We start from the raw sequence: 19,996 nt of genomic DNA on the forward strand, positions 1-19,996 counted from the left end.
GTTGATGTGCTGGGCACTGACAAGTTGTTGGTGAGCGCTGGTGCACTGATGGGAGCTGGCGCATTGTAGAAGGTCTGGAACGCTGCGTAGGGCAGCGCATTCGTGAGTGAGTGATGTTTGGACATATCACGAGCAGGCAGGCATGAAACAGGAGTCAGGAATGGAGAAGGCAGGTCACAAGGTCGGAGAGAAGCAGAAGATCGCCGTGTTGAAGGTCGGGAACATGGATATGTCCTTTGGTAGGGTGAACATCCTCCAGAAGAGTCCAAGGCCGAAGTCCAAGGAATAGCGGCAACGTCGTCAGAAGAAGGTCCAGGAGAGGGCTAAGGTCGAGGGCCAGAATCCGATGGAAGAGAAGGCTCCTCTGCGGGGGAAGGCTGCGAAGACTAGGCTGAAGAGCCGAAGAGGCGCCTTTTCATCGATGGTGAAGGGACACCTCTACAGCGAAGCAGAGGGTGAGCTCTATGAGATCGAAGATACCTTCTGGGGGCTGCTGAATCAGCAAGCTGATCTATGGAAGCAGCAGTCCTCCGCAGAGGAGTCTCTATGAGTGAACTCTTCTGAGGTGGAGAAACACTTACAGGTGAGAGAGACAAAAGACTTTGCTTCCCCCTCGAAGGATGACCAGGAACGGGGGGAAGTGCAGTTGGCAGCAACAGCTTAAGAGTCTGAAGGGGCAAGGGTGTCGGCAGCAGCAGCAGAAGATGCCTCAGACACCACTACGTTAACATACGTCAAGAGGATCCACCTCCGAAGTCGACGAAGTTGCACACTAGCACCAAAGAGGATGAGCTGCAGCAAGGAGTCCTTCAAGGACGGACCCTGAAGCCCCAAAATTGACCACATCTGAATAAAAGAAAAAAGACACAAGGCTTCACGCTGGGGGAGGGGGAGGGGGAGAGGCTGCTTCACTAGGGGAAGCAACACCATCTCTCGAGGATCGGGGCTGACCATCAATTAAAGGGCCTACAATACTACTCGTCGGTCTCTCAGAAGAGGCCGATCAAGTAAGAGCTTCGGAGGAAGGTCGGGAAGCGGAAGAAGAGGCCTTGGGTTTTTCCCCTTTCGAAGAAACCTTCGAAGGAGAAATATCCCGCTTTGACTTCTTCCGCCGGCGCCCAAACCTTTCTCACTGGGAGGTAGACCACTCAAGATGCTCACTACACTTATTTTCACTATCACACTGTTGACATCTGCAGATGGGACAAAGGGTGTGACGATCGGTGTCCACAGCTGACATGAAGGTACCGCAGGGCCAGCCTTCAAGTCCAGGGCAGGTATGCATGGTCAGCAGAAGTCAACACAAACACACACTAATAAAGAGAAAGCACAAACAAAAGCATTAATGGCAGTCCAAAATAACTTGGTGAGGACGAAGAACAGCAACAACCGTTCACCATCCGAGTGAGCTAAATCACAGGTAGTGGGAGCTGTAGCAAGCTAACCCCCGATTCTAGCGGAATGGGTAGTTAACCCTCACTATACAGTATCCTAATGGCTCGTCCTTTCGGCGAACCCCTGATAAATAGCGTAGGTTTGTATTCCAGTTACGGAACAAAGGGGTTTTTTACTATCGTACTGTATACAGTAACTACAATAATAGTAAGGCGACTGAAACAGAAATATCGAAGATAACCCTTCAAACAACCAAACATTGGAAAGGATTAGAGTCTTAGGTAAGGTTGGGTGTGACATTCAGGTTAAGTCATATCTCTGTTTGTTTTCCTTTTGACATATGATTTTTCAGTTGTACTGTAACATCTTGTGATTCAAATGTCTGTTATAATTTGAAAACCTGGGTTTCTGCAAAATATGACAAATTCGGAGATAATTTGTATTTTTCCTAATCATACAAACCTTAGCTATTTACATTGGGTTTACTTTCGGCGTAGCTGAAATGACGAGCCAATAGTTTTTAACGAGGGTTAACTACCCCCGCGCTAGTTAGCGGGGGTAGGGGAAGGGGTAGCTTGCTACCCCTCCCCCGCCCACACACCGGTGATTTGCTTCACTTCACTTAGAGGTAGGACTTGACTTGGGGGACAGGGCTGGCGGGCAAATATGTGTAAATAGCTAAGGTTTGTATGGTTAGGAAAAATACAAATTATCTCCGAATTTGTCATTTGTTCCGTAACCGAAATACAAACCACGCTATTTACATTGGGTGATTTACCCCTTAGGAAGGGTGGAAAGTCCCCAGCCTTACTGACTTTGGCTTTACGCGGGGGCTCCGCTTCCCAGTGAGTAGCACTTAAGAAAAGGAGCCCCTGCACCTCACAAGTTCCTCGCTTCGCAAGGAATGTGTGGCCTACATAAGTTGTGTGTGGAGGAAAGAGCGTGACTCGTCCTATGAAGTTGACCTTGAGACCTTTAGATAGGAATCCAGGATAGGACGTTCCCAATACCACCTCGTCAGGGTATGGGGGACGCGACAGTATTAAGCTTAATACTAGGAGCACAAGGAAGCATGGGTTACCTGCAGAGGTTGAGGTCAGCTATGTGGAGACCAGGATGCTGCTTCCCCAAGAGAGGGGAGGATGAAGAAAGAAGTAAGGGTCAGACATACTCTTTCATTCACGCAGACTAAAACCGGGTAACAACGCCCTCAACCTACTGCTACTTGTCCATAAAGGAGCCTGAGGTTAGACCAGCTGTTGTGCAGCCACCACAGGCCCAATAGAACAGGCATTGAGGCTCCTGTGGGTCACGTCCTGCAGATAGTGGGCTGTGAAGGTCGTCTGACGCTTCCAGACCCCAGCTTAAAGCACCTGCGTCACAGAGAAGTTTCTCTTGAAGGCCAGGGACGTAGCAATGCCCCTGACGTCGTGTGCCCTAGGGCGATGGGACGTAGCAATGCCCCTGACGTCGTGTGCCCTAGGGCGATGGGACGTAGCAATGCCCCTGACGTCGTGTGCCCTAGGGCGATGTGACGGAGGAGGGTCTGGATTCAAGGCGTGATGGATAACCCTTCGAATCCAAGCCGAGATGGTGTTCTTGGTGACCCTCCTCTTCGTCCTGCCTGTGCTAACAAACAATGCTTGCACTTGAGGACGAACTGCAGCTGTTCTCTTCAAGTAACACCTCAGACTCCTCACTGGACATAGTAGCAGCTGGTCTGGGTTGCTTGTTACAGAACGGAGACTCGCGATCCTGAAAGAGTCGAACCGTGGGTCCGGCACTCCAGGGTTCTGAGTCTTGGCAACAAACTCAGGGACGAACCTGAACGTTACCTCCCCCCATCCCCTTGAATGGGCGATGTCATACGAGAGACCATGAAGTTCACTAACTCGCTTGGCAGAGGCCAAAGCAAGCAGGAAAGCCGTCTTCCAAGACAGGTGGCGATCAGAGGCCTGGCGTAATGGTTCGAAGGGAGGTCTCTTAATAGCCCTGAGAACCCGAACCACGTTCCAAGGAGGAGGTCTCACTTCCGACTGAGGGCAGGTAAGCTTATAGCTACGTATGAGTAGAGAGAGTTCCAGCGAGGAAGAAATGTCCACTCCTTTCAGCCTAAAAGCCAAGCTTAAGGCTGAGCGATAGCCTTTCACCGCTGAGACCGAAAGGCGCATTTCCTCCCGCAAATAAACGAGGAACTCCGCTATTGCTGGAATAGTGGCATCGAGTGGAGAGATACCCCTCCCACGACACCAACCACAGAAGACTCTCCACTTCGCCTGGTAGACTCCCTCAGAGGACTTTCGCAGGTGCCGAGACATCCTCTCCGCAACCTGTTGCGAAAAGCCTTTCTCCGTGAGGAGACGCTGGCCAGTCTCCAGGCGTGAAGCCGAACCGAGGCTATGGCCTTGTAGAAGATGTTGCAGTGTGGTTGTCTGAGTAGCTTGTGTCGTGGGGGAAGTTCTCTCGGGAGCTCCGTCAGGAGATGCAGAAGGTCCGGGAACCATTCCACGTGATGCCATAGCGGAGCTATCAGAGTCATCGAACAGTTGACCGATAGTCTGGTCCTGTTGAGCACCCTTCTCATCAGACAGAACGGTGGGAAGGCGTACACGTCGATGTTGTCCCAATGTTGTTGGAAAGCATCTTGCCAGAGTGCATTGGGGTCCGGGACTGGGGAGCAGTACAGGGGCAGCTTGAAATTCAAAGCTGTCGCGAACAGATCCACGGTCGGGGAACCCAACAAAGTCAGGACTTTGTTGGCTACTAGACGATCCAAAGACCACTCGGTACTCACTACCTGCGAAGCCCTGCTCAGACTGTCGGCGAGCACATTCCTCTTGCCAGGAATGAAGCGAGCCGATAGCGTTATCGAGTGAACTTCGGTCCACCTCAGAATCTCTACTGCAAGATGGGATAGCTGCTGCGAAAAAGTACTTCCCTGCTTGTTGATATAAGCCACTACCGTGGTGTTGTCGCTCATCACCACCACGGAGTGACCACCCAGGGTCCGTTGGAACTGTTGAAGAGCTAGAAAAACGGCCTTCATCTCTAGAAGGTTGATGTGCAGGTACTTTTCTGATTCTGACCAAAGGCCTGAGGTCCCCTGGTCCAGAATGTGCGCCCCCCACCCTTCTTTTGACGCGTCTGAAAACAGTGTCAACTCCGGGGGGAGGACGAGAAGAACCACTCCCTTTCGCAGGTTCTCGTCGACCAGCCACAACCGCAGGTCCGCCTGTTCCGAAGGTCCTATCGGGACCTGTATGTCTGGGGAATCGGATCCTTGATTCCACCGGGACTTGAGCCGCCACTGCAGGGATCTCATCCTGAGACGGCCATTTGGAACCAGATGAGCCAGGGAGGACAGGTGACCTAAGAGACGCAACCATGTTTGGGCGGGAAGCTCTTCTCGCCTGAGGAAGGGTTCCGCCACCCTCCTCAGCCTTGCTATCCTGTCGTCTGATGGAAAGGCTTTGTGGAGATTGGCGTCTAAAAACATGCCTAGATAAACCAGTCGTTGGGACGGCTGCAGAGAGGACTTCTCGAGATTTACCACGATCCCCAGATCCTGGCAAAGTCCCAGAAGCCTGTCTCGGTGTCGAAGAAGGGTCGACTCCGAATCTGCTAGGATCAGCCAGTCGTCCAGATAACGAAGGAGACGGATGCCGTTCCTGTGCGCCCAAGATGAAATCAGGGTAAACACTCTGGTGAACACCTGAGGTGCTGTGGAGAGATCGAAGCACAGCACCTTGAACTGGTAGGTCTTGCTGTCTAGGCTGAATCTCAAGTACTTCCTGGAAGACGGATGGATTGGGATCTGGAAGTACGCGTCCTTTAGATCGAGTGTGCACATGAAGTCTTGTGGTCTCACCGCAAGTCTGACCGTGTCTGCTGTCTCCATGCTGAACCGAGTTTGCTTGACAAACTTGTTCAGAGCTGAGAGGTCGATGACAGGTCTCCATCCTCCAGACGCCTTCTTTACAAGAAAGAGTCGACTGAAGAAGCCTGGGGAGCCGTCGACGACCTCCTGGAGAGCATCCTTCTTGAGCATGGTCTCGACTTCTGCCCGAAGGGCTAGCCCCTTTACCGATCCCATGGCATAGGAGCTCATCGACACTGGACTCGCTGTCAGGGGAGGTTGAGATGTCGTGAATGGGACGCGATACCCTTGGCCGATCACGGAGACCGTCCAAGCATCGGCCCCATATTGCTGCCACCTGTGCACACAACTTTGAAGGCATCCCCCCGCAGGTGGACACACGGGGGGACTGCCACTCCTAGCGTTTGCGGCCGCTCCCTCTAGGAGTCTTGCCTCCCCTGGAGGACTTACCACCCCTCTTGTCCTTGGCTGGAAAGGGCTGGGGCTTAGACACCACTTTCTTAGCTGCCGGCGCCTGCTTTGGTGTCTTGCGAGGCTGCTGCTGCGGTTGCTGCGGAGCTGGAGGCCTGTAGGGCCGAGATGCAAGGGCCCTTTGGAGGAGGGAGTCTTGGCTAGACTTCCTCCACCTCTCAGCTGTACGTTCCATGTCCTGCGGCTCGAACAGATTCCCCCCAAGAAGGCAAGCGTGCCTGAGCCTGCAGACATCCACGGCGGGGACCTTCGGATGGATCTTCTCGGTCACCGCATCACGACGCTTCAACACCGAGTTGGCCCAAAGGTTGGTAACCTGGTGTGCCAGGAACTCGATGGAGCGAATGACCGAGAGGAGGAAGGTCTCCAAGGCCTTCCTATTGGTCTCCTTAGACAGATCCTCGGAGCGCAATAGGATGCCTAGAGAACCTAGCCAGATATCCAGCCACGAAGTGGCCTGCATTGCGCACTTCGCGACCTTCTCATGGCTCAGGATCTCCGACGCCGAGAACGTCACCTGCCGGGAGGAGAGCTTCTCAAGAGGAACTCCCCTAGCGAGCTCTTCTACCGAATGATGGAGGGGAAGAGCGAGACTAGACTCCCCCATGATCTCAAAATATACCTCCTCTGCTGGAGACGAGGAGGTGGGAGGAGTTTGTTCCCGGAAGAGGAATGACTGGAGGAAACGAGAACCGCGAGTTGAGCATTGGCCCTGGCTCTGGCACTCTTCAGCCCCTGGGACCAGGGCAAAGCCGCGCTGGCCTTGGGGGGCTTCTGAGTTCCGTACACCTGATCCAGGACCGTGTCCTTGCCTTCACGGGGTCCATGAACCCGTTGAGTTGTCTCATCAGGCTCAGAACCTGCCAGAAGGCATGCTCAGACTCTTGCTGGTCTCCTCCCTGTGGACTGGCAGCTAAGTCTCCTGTCCCAGGAATCTCTTCCTGGGGAGATGCGTGGACGTTCTCCCGGGGTGCAGCTGGATCCTGACGAATTCGAGAAGAAGACTTCGGAATCATCTTGGAGTCCTTAGGTTCCCTCCTGGGCGGGATACACGACCCCAACAAAGAGGTCTGGAAGGCGCCTTCCACGCGAGACGATTCCCCTCCACGAGGAGATGACTTCCCCCTTGGTGCCGAGGGGGAGACCGCTACCTCACTGGATTCTCCTGAGGACGGAAAAGCCTCGTCCTCGGGAGAAGGAGAAAGCGCCTGCGAAGGGGACGGAGCCTTCCTGACGGACCTCTTAGGAACCAGCTTCTCCCTGGAAGAAGTCACCACGAAGTCCACTCCTCTCCTTCTCTTCAGTGGGGGAGAGGCCGCCATTGGCTTGTGTCCTTGATCGGCGAGTGCCGGCTTCATAGCCTTCACTAACGCCCGCATCAGAGGACCAAACCAAGACTGCCCAGACACGGACACAGAGTCCGAAATTTCCGCTGGAGGGAGGGGGTTCGGGCGATCCTTCGGAGTGGACACCACTGGACCTGCCTGTAAGGAAAAAGGGGAAGAAAGTTGCTCTGACCTCTCCGATGGGTCTTCCCTATCCTGAAAAAGAGACCTGCGCTTAGGCGGGGGCGATCCTGATTGCGGTCTATCGACACGCGTCCCTGCTGCTGTCGCTAGCTGCGGAACCCGACGCGAACGGGGGTCGTGCTGACGCTCATGCGTAGGCGAAACTAAGGAGTCGCGCGCGAGAGGCTGTTGAAGCGTGGGCGCGCAATCGCGCGAAGACAATCGAGCGCGGGAGCGATCGCGCGGGCACGCAGGCGAGTAAGCGCGTGGGCGAGCTGGCGAGTGAGCGCGTGGGCGAACGAGATCGCTCTGACGACCGCTGTCTATGGTGTCCAGGGGACCTGTAACGCGTGGGAGAGCGATGGCGAGCAGGCAATCAATGGCGCGTTGGTGAACGCTGGTGCGTAGGCGAGCGATGGCGCGTTGGCGCATGGTGACGCGTTGGCGAGCGATGGCGCGTAGAACCCGCAGGCGAGCGACCGCGCGTGGGCGAGCTGGTAGAAGGAGACCCATGTCTCTGCAGATCCTCTAGGCGCCGACGCATAGGAGAGCGCTTGCGCGCAGGCGAAAAATCACGCGGGTGGTCAGGAGATCGCTGATGTTCAGGGGATCGCTGACGCGCTGGGGACCATTGACGCGCAGGAGATCGCTGACGAGCAGGCGAACGTTGGCACGTCTGTGATCGCTGGCGAGCAGGAGGGCGACGCGTGGAATCCTGTGTGGGAGCTGCCGGCGCGAACATTCACAAACGGGCTCAGGAACAGGAGGTGCGTGGGCGCGAGGGCGTACAGGAACCTTGGAAGTACACGTAGGAGATCGCGAGCGTTGCTGCGCTGGAACAGGCTGACGAGCAGGATCGCGAGGGCGAGGAGAAGAAGAGTCCTTGTCCAAGACCTGAACCAAAGTTCTAGGTCGCGCAGGCGAACGTGGGCACACAGGGCGCGTGTCAGGAACTGGGAGCGCAGGTGCGCTCTGACGGGCAGGAGATCTAGAGCGTTCAGGAGACCGATGGCGCACTGGGCGCACAACAGGAACACCAGGATGTTCGGTGTCCTCAGGAGAGCGCTGGCGAGCAGTGGGGCGACGATTATCAGGAGAGCGCTGACGAACAGGAGAGCGCTGGCGATCAGGAGAACGCTGACGAGCAAGAGAGCGCCTGTGCGCTAACACTGCAGAAGGGCACGCAGGGGAACCCTGACGCGCAAGGGAAGCACCCACACCGTGGGAGGCAACCCTTTGCCCCGAAGGGACCGTTGCCCGTCGGATGACGAGGTCAGACTGCTGTCCATCTGCACCAGAGACGGAAGGTCTGGAAGGCGTTGGAGAACGAGATTGATCCCCGGAGAGGTCTAAGGAGACAGGAGCTGCAGGCTGCTTATGGCGAGGAGTCCCCATCGGAGGAACGAGGCAAAGATTAAAAAAGGCGCCTCTTAGCACCCTTATAGGGAGACGGGAGGCCCTTGCGACATAGCGGACGGTGAGCCTTACGGCGAAGGCGGCCACGAGGGGGGTCGTCAGGATCATCAGTCCTCCGAAGGGGAGTCTCAGTCAAAGCGCTCCCCCGAGAGGAAGGCTTGGCAGCAGAAGAGCCCGTGGGACTCCCTTCCCCCTTCGAAGGATGTACAGAAGGGGGAAGAGGGCCTTCAGCAATGTCATCCTCATCAGGAACCGTAGAGGTTTGCCCAGACCCATCGGAAGCCTCTGTCACCTGCCAGGCGGAGAGCTTCTCAAGAGGAACTCCCCTAGCGAGCTCTTCTACCGAATGATGGAGGGGAAGAGCGAGACTAGAGTCCCCCATGATCTCAAAATATACCTCCTCTGCTGGAGACGAGGAGGTGGGAGGAGTTTGTTCCCGGCAGAGGAATGACTGGAGGAAGCGAGAACCGCGAGTTGAGCATAGGCCCTGGCTCTGGCACTCTTCAGCCCCTGGGAGCAGGGCAAAGCCACGCTGGCCTTGGGGGGCTTTTGAGTTCCGTACACCTGATAAAGGACCGTGTCCTTGCCTTCACGGGGTCCATGAACCCGTTGAGCTGTCTCATCAGGCTCAGAACCTGCCAGAAGGCATGCTCAGACTCTTGCTGGTCTCCTCCCTGTGGACTGGCAGCCAAGTCTCCTGTCCCAGGAATCTCTTCCTGGGGAGATGCGTGGACGTTCTCCCGGGGTGCAGCTGGATCCTGACGAATTCGAGAAGAAGACTTCGGAATCATCTTGGAGTCCTTAGGTTCCCTCCTGGGCGGGATACACGACCCCAACAAAGAGGTCTGGAAGGCGCCTTCCACGCGAGACGATTCCCCTCCACGAGGAGACGACTTTCCCCTTGGTGCCGAGGGGGAGACCGCTACCTCACTGGATTCTCCTGAGGACGGAAAAGCCTCGTCCTCGGGAGAAGGAGAAAGCGCCTGTGAAGGGGACGGAGCCTTCCTGACGGACCTCTTAGGAACCAGCTTCTCCCTGGAAGAAGTCACCACTGAAGTCCACTCCTCTCTTTCTCTTCAGCGGGGGCGAGGCCGCCATTGGCTTGTGTCCTTAATCGGTGAGTGCTGGCTTCATAGCCTTCACTAACGCCCGCATCAGAGGACCAAACCAAGACTGCCCAGACACGGACACAGAGTCCGAAATTTCCGCTGGAGGGAAGGGGATCGGGCGATCCTTCGGAGTGGACACCACTGGACCTGCCTGTAAGGAAAAAGGGGAAGAAAGTTGCTCTGACCTATCCGATGGGTCTTCCCTATCCTGAAAAAGAGACCTGCGCTTAGGCGGGGGCGATCCTGATTGCGGTCTATCGACACGCGTCCCTGCTGCTGTCGCGAGCTGCGGAACCCGACGCGAACGGGGGTCGTGCTGACGCTCATGCGTAGGCGAAACTAAGGAGTCGCGCGAGAGAGGCTGTTGAAGCATGGGCGCGCAATCGCGCGAAGACAATCGAGCGCGGGAGCGATCGCGCGGGCACGCAGGCGAGTAAACGCATGGGCGAGCTGGCGAGTGAGCGCTTGGGCGAACGAGATCGCTCTGACAACCGCTGTCTATGGTGTCCAGGGGACCTGTAACGCGTGGGAGAGCGATGGCGAGCAGGCGATCAATGGCGCGTTGGTGAACGCTGGTGCGTAGGCGAGCGATGGCGCGTTGGCGCATGGTGACGCGTTGGCGAGCGATGGCGCATAGAACCCGCAGGCGAGCGACCGCGCGTGGGCGAGCTGGTAGAAGGAGACCCATGTCTCTCCAGATCCTCTGGGCGCTGACGCATAGGAGAGCGCTTGCGCGCAGGCGGTCAGGAGATCGCTGATGTTCAGGGGATCGCTGACGCGCTGGGGACCGTTGACGCGCAGGAGATCGCTGACGAGCAGGCTAACGTTGACACGTCTGTGATCGCTGGCGAGCAGGAGGGCGACGCATGGAATCCTGTGTGGGAGCTGCCGGCGCGAACATTCACGAACGGGCTCAGGAACAGGAGGTGCATGGGCGCGAGGGCGTACAGAAACCTTAGAAGTACACGTAGGAGATCGCGAGCGTTGCTGCGCTGGAACAGGCTGACGAGCAGGATCGCGAGGGCGAGGAGAAGAAGAGTCCTTGTCCAAGACCCGAACCGAAGTTCTAGGTCGCGCGGGCGAACGTGGGCACACAGGGCGCGTGTCAGGAACTGGGAGCACTGGTGCGCTCTGACGGGCAGGAGATCTAGAGCGCTCAGGAGACCGATGGCGCACTGGGTGCACAACAGGAACACCAGGATGTTCGGTGTCCTCAGGAGAGTGCTGGCGAGCAGTGGGGCGACGATCATCAGGAGAGCGCTGGCGATCAGGAGAACGCTGACGAGCAGGAGAGCGCCTGTGCGCTAACACTGCAGAAGGGCACGCAGGGGAACCCTGACGCGCAAGGGAAGCACCCATATCGTGGGAGGCAACCCTTTGCCCCGAAGGGACCGTTGCCTATTGGATGACGAGGTCAGACTGCTGTCCATCTGCACCAGAGACGGAAGGTCTGGAAGGCGTTGGAGAACGAGATTGATCCCCGGAGAGGTCTAAGGAGACAGGAGTTGCAGGCTGCTTACGGCGAGGAGTCCCCATCGGAGGAACGAGGCAAAGATTAAAAAAGGCGCCTCTTAGCACCCTTATAGAGAGACGGGAGGCCCTTGCGACGTAGCGGACGGTGAGCCTTACGGCGAAGGCGGCCACGAGGGGGGTCGTCAGGATCATCAGTCCTCCGAAGGGGAGTCTCAGTCAAAGCGCTCCCCCGAGATGGAGGCTTGGCAGCAGAAGAAGAGAGGTTTGCCCAGACCCATCGGAAGCCTCTGTCACCACGACGTCGACGAAGGGCAAGCCCTTCAGCCCCAAGGAAGCCCAAAGCTGAAAAAGATCATCATGAGACACAGGATCATTATCAAAAACCTCCCCCGGAGGAGGAGGGGGAGCCGCCCCGCTATGGGAGGTGACGCCCTCTCCCCCCACCGAAGGTCGGGAAACAGAACTAGGGCCTGCGCTCCCACTCGGCGGTCTCTCCTTAGGAGCCGGACGAAGGGGAGCTTCGGAGGAGGTTTGGGCGGCGGAAGAAGAGTCCCGAGAGCCTTCCTCCTTCAAGGCAACCCCAGAAGGAGAACGGTCTCTCTTGGACTTCTTCTTACGCCGGCGGCCAAACCTCTCCCACTGGGAGACAGACCACTCCCTACACTCATACAAGTATTTTCTCTGTCACACCGTCGGCCTCGACACTGCGGGCAAAGGGTGTGAGGATCCGTATCCACCACAGACATGAAAGTACTGCAATGGCGACCGGCAATACCAGGGCACTTGCGCATGGTGGACATCCAAGGGCGAGGCCAACTTCAAACACACACAAGCTGAGGAAAAGAAAAAAAGATTAAGGTTGTCAAACGAGCAAGATGGACAGACACGTCTGTTCTTCGCCGGAGCCAAAAGTGAAGTGAAGCAAATCACCAGTGTGTGTGGGGGGGGGGTAGCAATCTACCCCTTCCCCTACCCCCGCTAACTAGCGCGGGGGTAGTTAACCCTCGTTAAAAACTATTGGCTCGTCATTTCAGCTACGCCGAAAGTAAACCCAATGTAAATAGCGTGGTTTGTATTTCGGTTACGGAACAAATTCTGTTCAAAATTGTTCAAATTAGCTATGAATACATAAGAACAGATTTTATTTTTTTTTTTTTGTGGTCACAAATAAATATAAAAACCTGATGCTTCTCCACAGCCTATCCTAGGACTAAGTGTCCATAGTAATGTGGGGGGGGGGCAAAGCCACAGCATACTAAAAACTGACCTAACAACCTATATTCTCAATCCTCAAACATTGTGTGAACAGTGCAAGAGTAGATTAATACCCATAATTAGACAGGTGACTATAAAGGTTTTAAAGGCTTAAAGGCCACTCATGAATGGCAGAGACAAGGGACAGTAACATTGGCCTATCAAGCATAGCAATACCCTCGAGACTGACCATATATACACTTGATCAGCGGCCAAGCCCCTCTCCATCCAAGCCAGGACCAAAGAGGGCCAGGCAATAGCTGCTGATGAATCAGCAGGTAGCCCTATAGGGTCCCCCAAACACCCCATTCTTAGCTCAAAAGGATGGTGAGGTTGCAGCAACCCAAGAAACTAACAAGTTTGAGAGGGACTTGAACCCCAGTCTGGTGTTCACTAGTCAGGGACGTTCCCCACATTAACCCAGAAAAGAGTGGAGATGGGGTTTCAGTCATCCATACTCAATTCAAACCAACTCCATTTTACATAAACCATACCTAACCCAAATTTAGTATTTGAAGGAGGTGGGGTCAGTTAAAAAATTAAGTAAGAATTCAATTTTCACTTAACCTAACATAATCTTACAAACCATGACCTATCTAATAAAGTTGTAAAGCTGTCACTACATTACACACACTACCCAAGGTCTGCTGTTATAAGCTAGGGGTGTATGAATGATAGCAGCCACCTGTATGTATTATTATGTCTAACTTAGAATACAGCAGTCTAAGGGGGGGTCACAGGCGTACCCGGTGTGACGGTCTGAACAATCCCCCGGTCTCAGAATTCTCCTTAATAATCTGCGCATAGGCGAACATTTTGTAAACTTCCGGCCAGTCTGAAATGTCCCAATCCATGCATCTTCAACATGTGCCATTCGACAACTTGTCGCCGGGTGTTATTGCTCGCGATGGACGTCTCAGAAAGACAAACACAGCGAATGACAGAGTTCAGAAACAAATGTGAACGTATTGTAACTTATTTATCAACTGGAAAGCATGTATCAGGATTGAATAAGAACCAACAGAGGACTGTTAAGGCTCAGTCATTAAGCCACATTTGGGATAGTGAAAGTGAGTGTCATTATTTTAATACGCTGTATATAATTCTTGACTTATTATTCCGATTTTCATATTACCACAGTAACAATTATGAAGTACAAAGCACGAGATAACTTCCATCTGTAATGCCCAAAGATATCGTTTGTGATTCATGTAGATATTAAACTCTACAGTGTAATCCATTATTGCAATAGTGTCAATGCCAATAGGAAAATAACTATTGATTTCTAGGATCCGATTTTATCTACACATTATTTTGAGTTCAAATGACTTGAGAACAAACATTTCGAAGAGTGAATTGGTTGCAAATTTCTTATGTATATCAATCAGACACCAAATCTTTTCACACATGTCATTAATGGTTTCATAAATAGCGATCCAGTTGCACAAATATTGAAATAATGTATGTTAACTTCCTCTATGTAGAGGAAGGGGAACTATGAGACTGGGTGATTTCCCAGTACGCGTCTGCTACGTACCCAGAATTCCCGTTAGCTGCGCATGCGCAATAATGTCAAGGAGAATTCTGAGACTGGGGGATCATTCAGACCGTCACACCGGTTAGGTAAGCAGTTAAGGACACGTCTTGTAGGTTAGGTTAGGGGGGAAAGTTTAGGTTAGTTAATATTCATTTTTAATCAACACGTGAGGAATTGGCCGCTGATATACAAAGGCTCCAAAGTTATACAAATGATAAGGAAATTTTGAGATTACTTCATTATTTACCATTATTAGAACTGTTGTTAGGCTGCCATAACCTAAATCTTTATTATGATTGATGAAATACAAAGATATATTTCGCCCATTCTCTTCCACTTTAAATGCAGAAAATCAATGGTCGAAGATAATCCCACGTGTTTATTATTTTACCGTTGTATCTACAATATAATGGTTAAAAATATACATTAAAATCGTTAGGAATAAAGAATGTGTTTTAAGGGTTAACATGAAATTTGTCATTTACTAGTCAAAGCTATCTTCTTGAGACAGCATAAATTAAAATCACTAACTTATCATTCATTACTCAAAGCTATCTTCATGAGACAACGCATAATAAAATCACCATTTCCAGTGGTATATGAGATTGTAGGTAAACAAGCTTACAAAGCTACCAGGGTTTGTTTGTTATTGCCAAAGCAAGCTGCTTTGTTATTGATATCGGATAGTAGCATATTCATTAAAATCCATTAATTACTTCGCTATCACGTGTTTCTGTGCATTCTACCTTAAACAAAGTGTATCTATATATAACAAAATTGTATAAAAAATGATAATTACATGCTTAAAACTTACGTAGAAATTATGTTACATTAGAGTAAGAAGCCGACGTTCACAACAAATGCTGGAAATGATGGCGTTCTTTACGTCAAAGAACAGCAGGTCTTCTCTTCGTGAATCTAATTGTTTATCTTGGAACACCCTCCTTTGACACAAATTCAGCCCATCACAAGTGACGTTCCTGTTATCAGTACGTTTATATTTCATCCTACAACTCTGCCTTCAATGTCAAGGTTTTATTTGAAATATAACGCACTTTCATATCTAATAAGAAAGTAGTCACGGTACTCGAGGGATACTGTTTAATTGAATTATGTGGTCGTTGAATATTCTGTGGATGTCCCTCATGGTTCTATTTATATTTGTGTATGCTAACAGGTGTAATGCACAAACTAATTGTGTAGACATGTTTATCATTTATGAGTTCTCACATGACAGGAAAGATCTAATCCCGAAATGTTCACTTCCGTAATTTCGTTAACGACAAGCTATTATGTTCAGAACTTTTAACAAGATTTCTATGAGTAAGTGTTATGGTTTTGAGATTATGTATTATTATTGTAAAATAAAAGGTAGTGTTTTAATGGAAGCTGATAAAACTTATAGAGATTGTACTATTTTTATCACATCATATTATAGTGAGATGATAGATGTTTTAAGGAAAGTATATAGTTTAAAGAATTATCCTAAGGTGTCTGTTAAAGAAATATACTGGTTACTAATGAACTGTAAAGACTATAAACCAAAGATAGAGTTATTGTACCCCCTTTTTAATTGGAAACAGATTTGGAAGTATGTAAATAATAAGTATATTGATAAGAACAGCAGAGATACAGTTTATAGATACGTTCATGAAATACTTAATACCAAAGATAGGCTTCATATGATGAAAATCTCGAATGAAGATAAATGTCTCTTTTGTGGATGGATTGAAAATAATAATATGCACATATTTTATTTTTGTCCCTCGTCAAAAAACTGTGGAGAATTTTTTAATGGTTATGTTCTGAGTGGGAACTTAGTCCGGGAAAGTCTCCTTATAACAGTTACACAAAGTTCAACAGGGGAGGATAGGAGCACTTACTCTCGGGGCACAAACACCCTGCTAATACTTTACTGTCACAATTCACTAACCATCACTCAAATACAAAAGGGGGAATTTACTGTCCAGAGGCCTAAGCACTCCACACGATTTGAAATAATTTATGGCCTACTCTAGCTTTGTCAGGTCTATAGTCATTTCATTCTCAGGCTCTGTTCCGGCTCCGTCCCAGCTACCCCAATGAAATGCTGGACAGTTATTTTACGTTAATGTAAGGTAGACAAAATCCAAAATGGGAGCAGTGATGTAAAGTAGTTTAAAAGTTTAAAGATAAGGATCTTTACCTTCGAAGCAAATATATTAATGCAAAGTTCCTCGCTGTTACCACCTATAGACTTACTTATGTTTTCTCTTTAAATATTGGGTACTTTGTCCCGTGATCAACTATGCATTTCACACATTAAAATAAATGAGGGAGCAAAAATAGTAAGGAGGTTTAATTAACCTAATATTGATTTATTCACAATTTACATTGAAACAAAACGGATATCTTAACAAAATGGAATCATAAAAATGCAATTCAAATAATGAAAATGATGGGTTAGACACGTGGTCTGCAACAATCAAAATCAAAATAGGGTCTGGCACGTGGCCCACGTGACCCAGAGACTATGTTAGTCTCAAAAGGCAAAAAATTGTATAGAAAAAATATATACACACAATCCCACCGCACACAGTCCGAATAGTGTAATTAGCCAGGTTCCCTATAAAGTTAAAATTAGTCTAAGCTAATAAAAAATGGAGGAAAACTAAATGGCCATTGATGTAGTACCTGCACTCCTTTAAGATCAGTCCTATGCCCGTGATAGCTGTTGACCTGATTGTCGCACTAATCTCTTGCCTGGCTCACCCCAAGAATTCTCACTGTAGCTGCAACTAGGTACACCAGGGACCTCTTCTCAATCTCTCCGACCGGCAGCAACAGGACTCGTTGGTGAGACACGTTTTGGAAGAGAGAGTGGGGTGAGCCAGAATTGGCCGGGTTCAATGACCAGGCAGGTCAGCAGGCCAGGGCAGCTCCTCGTAGAATGTGCTCGACACTACGGTCGAAGAGATCACCTGGCTTCACCTTGCCAAACAAGTGACGGTCATGATGCGCATGGTAATCCATTGGGGTTGCCATATCGGGACTTAAGGACAGAGCAATATATTGTTGAAAGGAGTGCAGAGGAGGCAGGATTTTGTACTAAATACTCAGATAAATCTTGCTGCTCTGAGGGAGGTTATATATACAATAATCCTACCTATTCTGGCTTGCTAAAAATTAATATTTAAAATAATTAATTAGCAATGGACTGGTACGATAGGCATACATCTTAAAATTAACAAACCTTAATTGGTATTGAGAAATATAAGATGCATTAATTCAGCAGTATTGGAATTTATATAAAATGTGCAGTTTAGGAATTTAATCTCGACCCATGTAGTTTAAGGAAAGAACCAACATACGCCGTGGTTACACTAAGGCCCTCTAACGTGCGTATCTACGCTGTGACGTCACGAGCATGGCGTGCGCCACTGTCAACAAGTTTAGGTTAGTTCTCCCTATATTTCGTTAAAGAAAACTAGATGTAGGAGAGAATTTTTAAGGGGTAGCTATAGTATTAGTAGAAGAGAGCTAAAAATACGAATGAAAGAAGAAGAGTGAAGAAAATTCTTCACAAAAACATTCTGATTTGGTTAAAATCAATACTAAATAGCTGTTGTAAAATTGATACAGAAAATAAAGAATAAAAAGAAATATAAGTTACTCTATAGGATATAAGGCTTACATACTTTGTTATTTGTAAAGGATGTAATTTATCATTATTTTATATTGTATATATGAAGTCATTGTATTGATCCTGTTGTAAAATTTAATAATAAAAAGATAAAAAAAAAAAAGTCTTGTCTTTTCAGCTTCTGGAACTATTCCTTAGCTACAGTCTTTAATACTTACTTGCTATATGGGCTGTTTTATTCTGGTCCAATCCGTGACAACACAAGGAAATACATGATATATTCGCCATATACATTCTTGGGTATTTAACGCATCACACAACTTATTCCGCGTTAATTGTCAAATCCCCACATTTTAGTAGCATTTGGAAAACAAGATAGTCTTCGGCTCCTTCAAAGCCTTAATAGCTCAACTTCCGGATGTCCAGTGGGAGGGGGCTTGGTGTATAGTCTTGTGCCCGCATATTTGAAACCTCGAGGTCATACAGTAGAGGTACAGTTGGACACAGGAATTCCTGCCCCACCTGTCTCAGGAAATGCTACATGCACCCAGGCACACCCTTACTGCGTGGCGAGTTCCTGTATGTGTGGACCTGCCCATCTGATCTGCTATCTCTCCCTGCATACGAAAGTTATTTGATTATTCCCTACGCAGTCAGGACGTGATAGAGTCACTCCATTAAAGCCAGGTGTATCATGAATTACTGTGTCCACAGTCCAACTAGAAACTTGGATCCAATAACACGAAGCAATTGATCATTCAAACGTTATGCTTTTAGAACAATTACTTATTTTCGCGTGTTAGGCTATGAAACATTTCACTTGTCTGACATATTAGAACAAATTTTATTGATGAAATTTGCTACTTTTCACACACAGAAAAAAAAATATAATTTCCTCCCTGCTTAAAATTATCCTATATATCTTAAAGCCATCGAAACTCAAATGATTATTCAATTTCGTTAATTATTTTTGCTCTAGGGCGGAAGACACGAATAAAAAACTTAGTTGCACTTAATCTTTTACATTGATAACTGAATCTTAGCATGTTCCAAATTGGAAAAATATACCAAGCCAGGTTACCTTGAATTATACATATCAAATAGTGAAAGAAATCTTTCATCTCTTTATACTCTTTGAATTGATTAATTGCCAAAACATTCAGATTTAAAGCAAACATGTTTAGGCTAATAAGAAATAACATTAGTTTTAAAAGGAGGGTATTGTACGTTTTCCAGTACATGGCGAAATCATTGTGAAAGAAGAAAATTTTCACAAAAAAATAAATTTGCTTGATGGTAAATGTAATATTAATCTTGTTTATAAAAGATAAATGTCTATATTCTGATTTACTCAAATCAGCATTGAGAATTAGGGCTTATATGTTTGGGAAAAATACTGGATATTAATATGTAACATTTGCAATTTTTTTTTTCTTCACACTAGGCTGCTTTTCTTATTGGAGCCCTTTGGCTACTTCGTGCGTTCCCAACTATGGCAGTAGTTTCTCTTATAATAATAATAATAATAATAATGATAATAATAATAATAATAATAATAATAATTTGGGTATGACTGAGCGTTAGGCTATATGAAAAAAAGGGTATACTAAAATCCTTGTAACTATAAATGTACGTTTCAACAATTCCATGGAACATTGAATAACAAGTCCATAAACAGACCTCTCAGCAAATATCATACCATAGTCTAACCAAGATTCTTTCTATCATTGGTCATAAGTTAGATAAAATTTCCTCCCCATAGAATCTACGGTCTTTTGCTTGACACTGTTGCTATTGCGCATGCTCATTCATGTTTTGTATTAATGATAAGACCTATGACAACAAAATGCAGGTTTAAAGATTTCTCTTGAGTGGTAGAAGCAAGAGACACGCACCATTGTGCAGATACAAAAGTTCCGAGAGACCGAACATACACATATGATTAGTGACCAAGCCAGGGCCAGGCAAATCCCTCAAACTCAAGATTTCACAAAGGTATCCCAACCCTGCTACTTGGCCTGGCTTCACAGTTATATTGACATGATCTTTCAATCATATGATAACATAACCTGGATTCCTACTGTGACCAAACTTGTTATTTTGTGTAATTCATATACAATAGATAAATGACATTCATATACAATAGATAAATGACAGGCATATTTTGAGTGAGTATTTATATAATCTTTTCTCAACTAAAGAATACAGAACTTAGCAGCCATTCGTCTCTATCTGCTTAATAATTTTGACAGGTCAAGGTTAATTAAGAGTCTTTAAGACAGAGATATAGATTATTAACGGGGATAGGAATTCGTTGGAAACAGGGCAGAAGGT

General features: G+C 48.6%; 1 protein-coding gene across 3 annotated transcripts in view; it reads right to left on the reverse strand.

The window, feature by feature from the left end:
• Positions 1–15,078, reverse strand: part of LOC137651255 (tigger transposable element-derived protein 4-like) — a 226,178-nt gene extending 211,100 nt beyond the window's left edge. Inside the window, exon 1 of one of the 3 annotated variants that reach the window (XM_068384485.1) lies at positions 14,855–15,078. Coding sequence is in view for 1 of the 3 variants with exons in the window: in XM_068384484.1 (XP_068240585.1) it covers positions 14,572–14,578 (7 nt within the window). In the remaining 2 variants the exon portion in view is untranslated. Of the gene's footprint in view, positions 1–14,571; positions 14,690–14,854 lie in introns of those variants that run through there. The other 2 variants (XM_068384486.1, XM_068384484.1) reach the window with 2 other exon arrangements.
• Positions 15,079–19,996: the final 4,918 nt, after the last annotated feature.

The sequence above is a fragment of the Palaemon carinicauda genome, chromosome 12 (genome assembly GCF_036898095.1).
Source record: "Palaemon carinicauda isolate YSFRI2023 chromosome 12, ASM3689809v2, whole genome shotgun sequence".
Classification (NCBI taxonomy): Eukaryota; Metazoa; Arthropoda; class Malacostraca; order Decapoda; family Palaemonidae; genus Palaemon; species Palaemon carinicauda.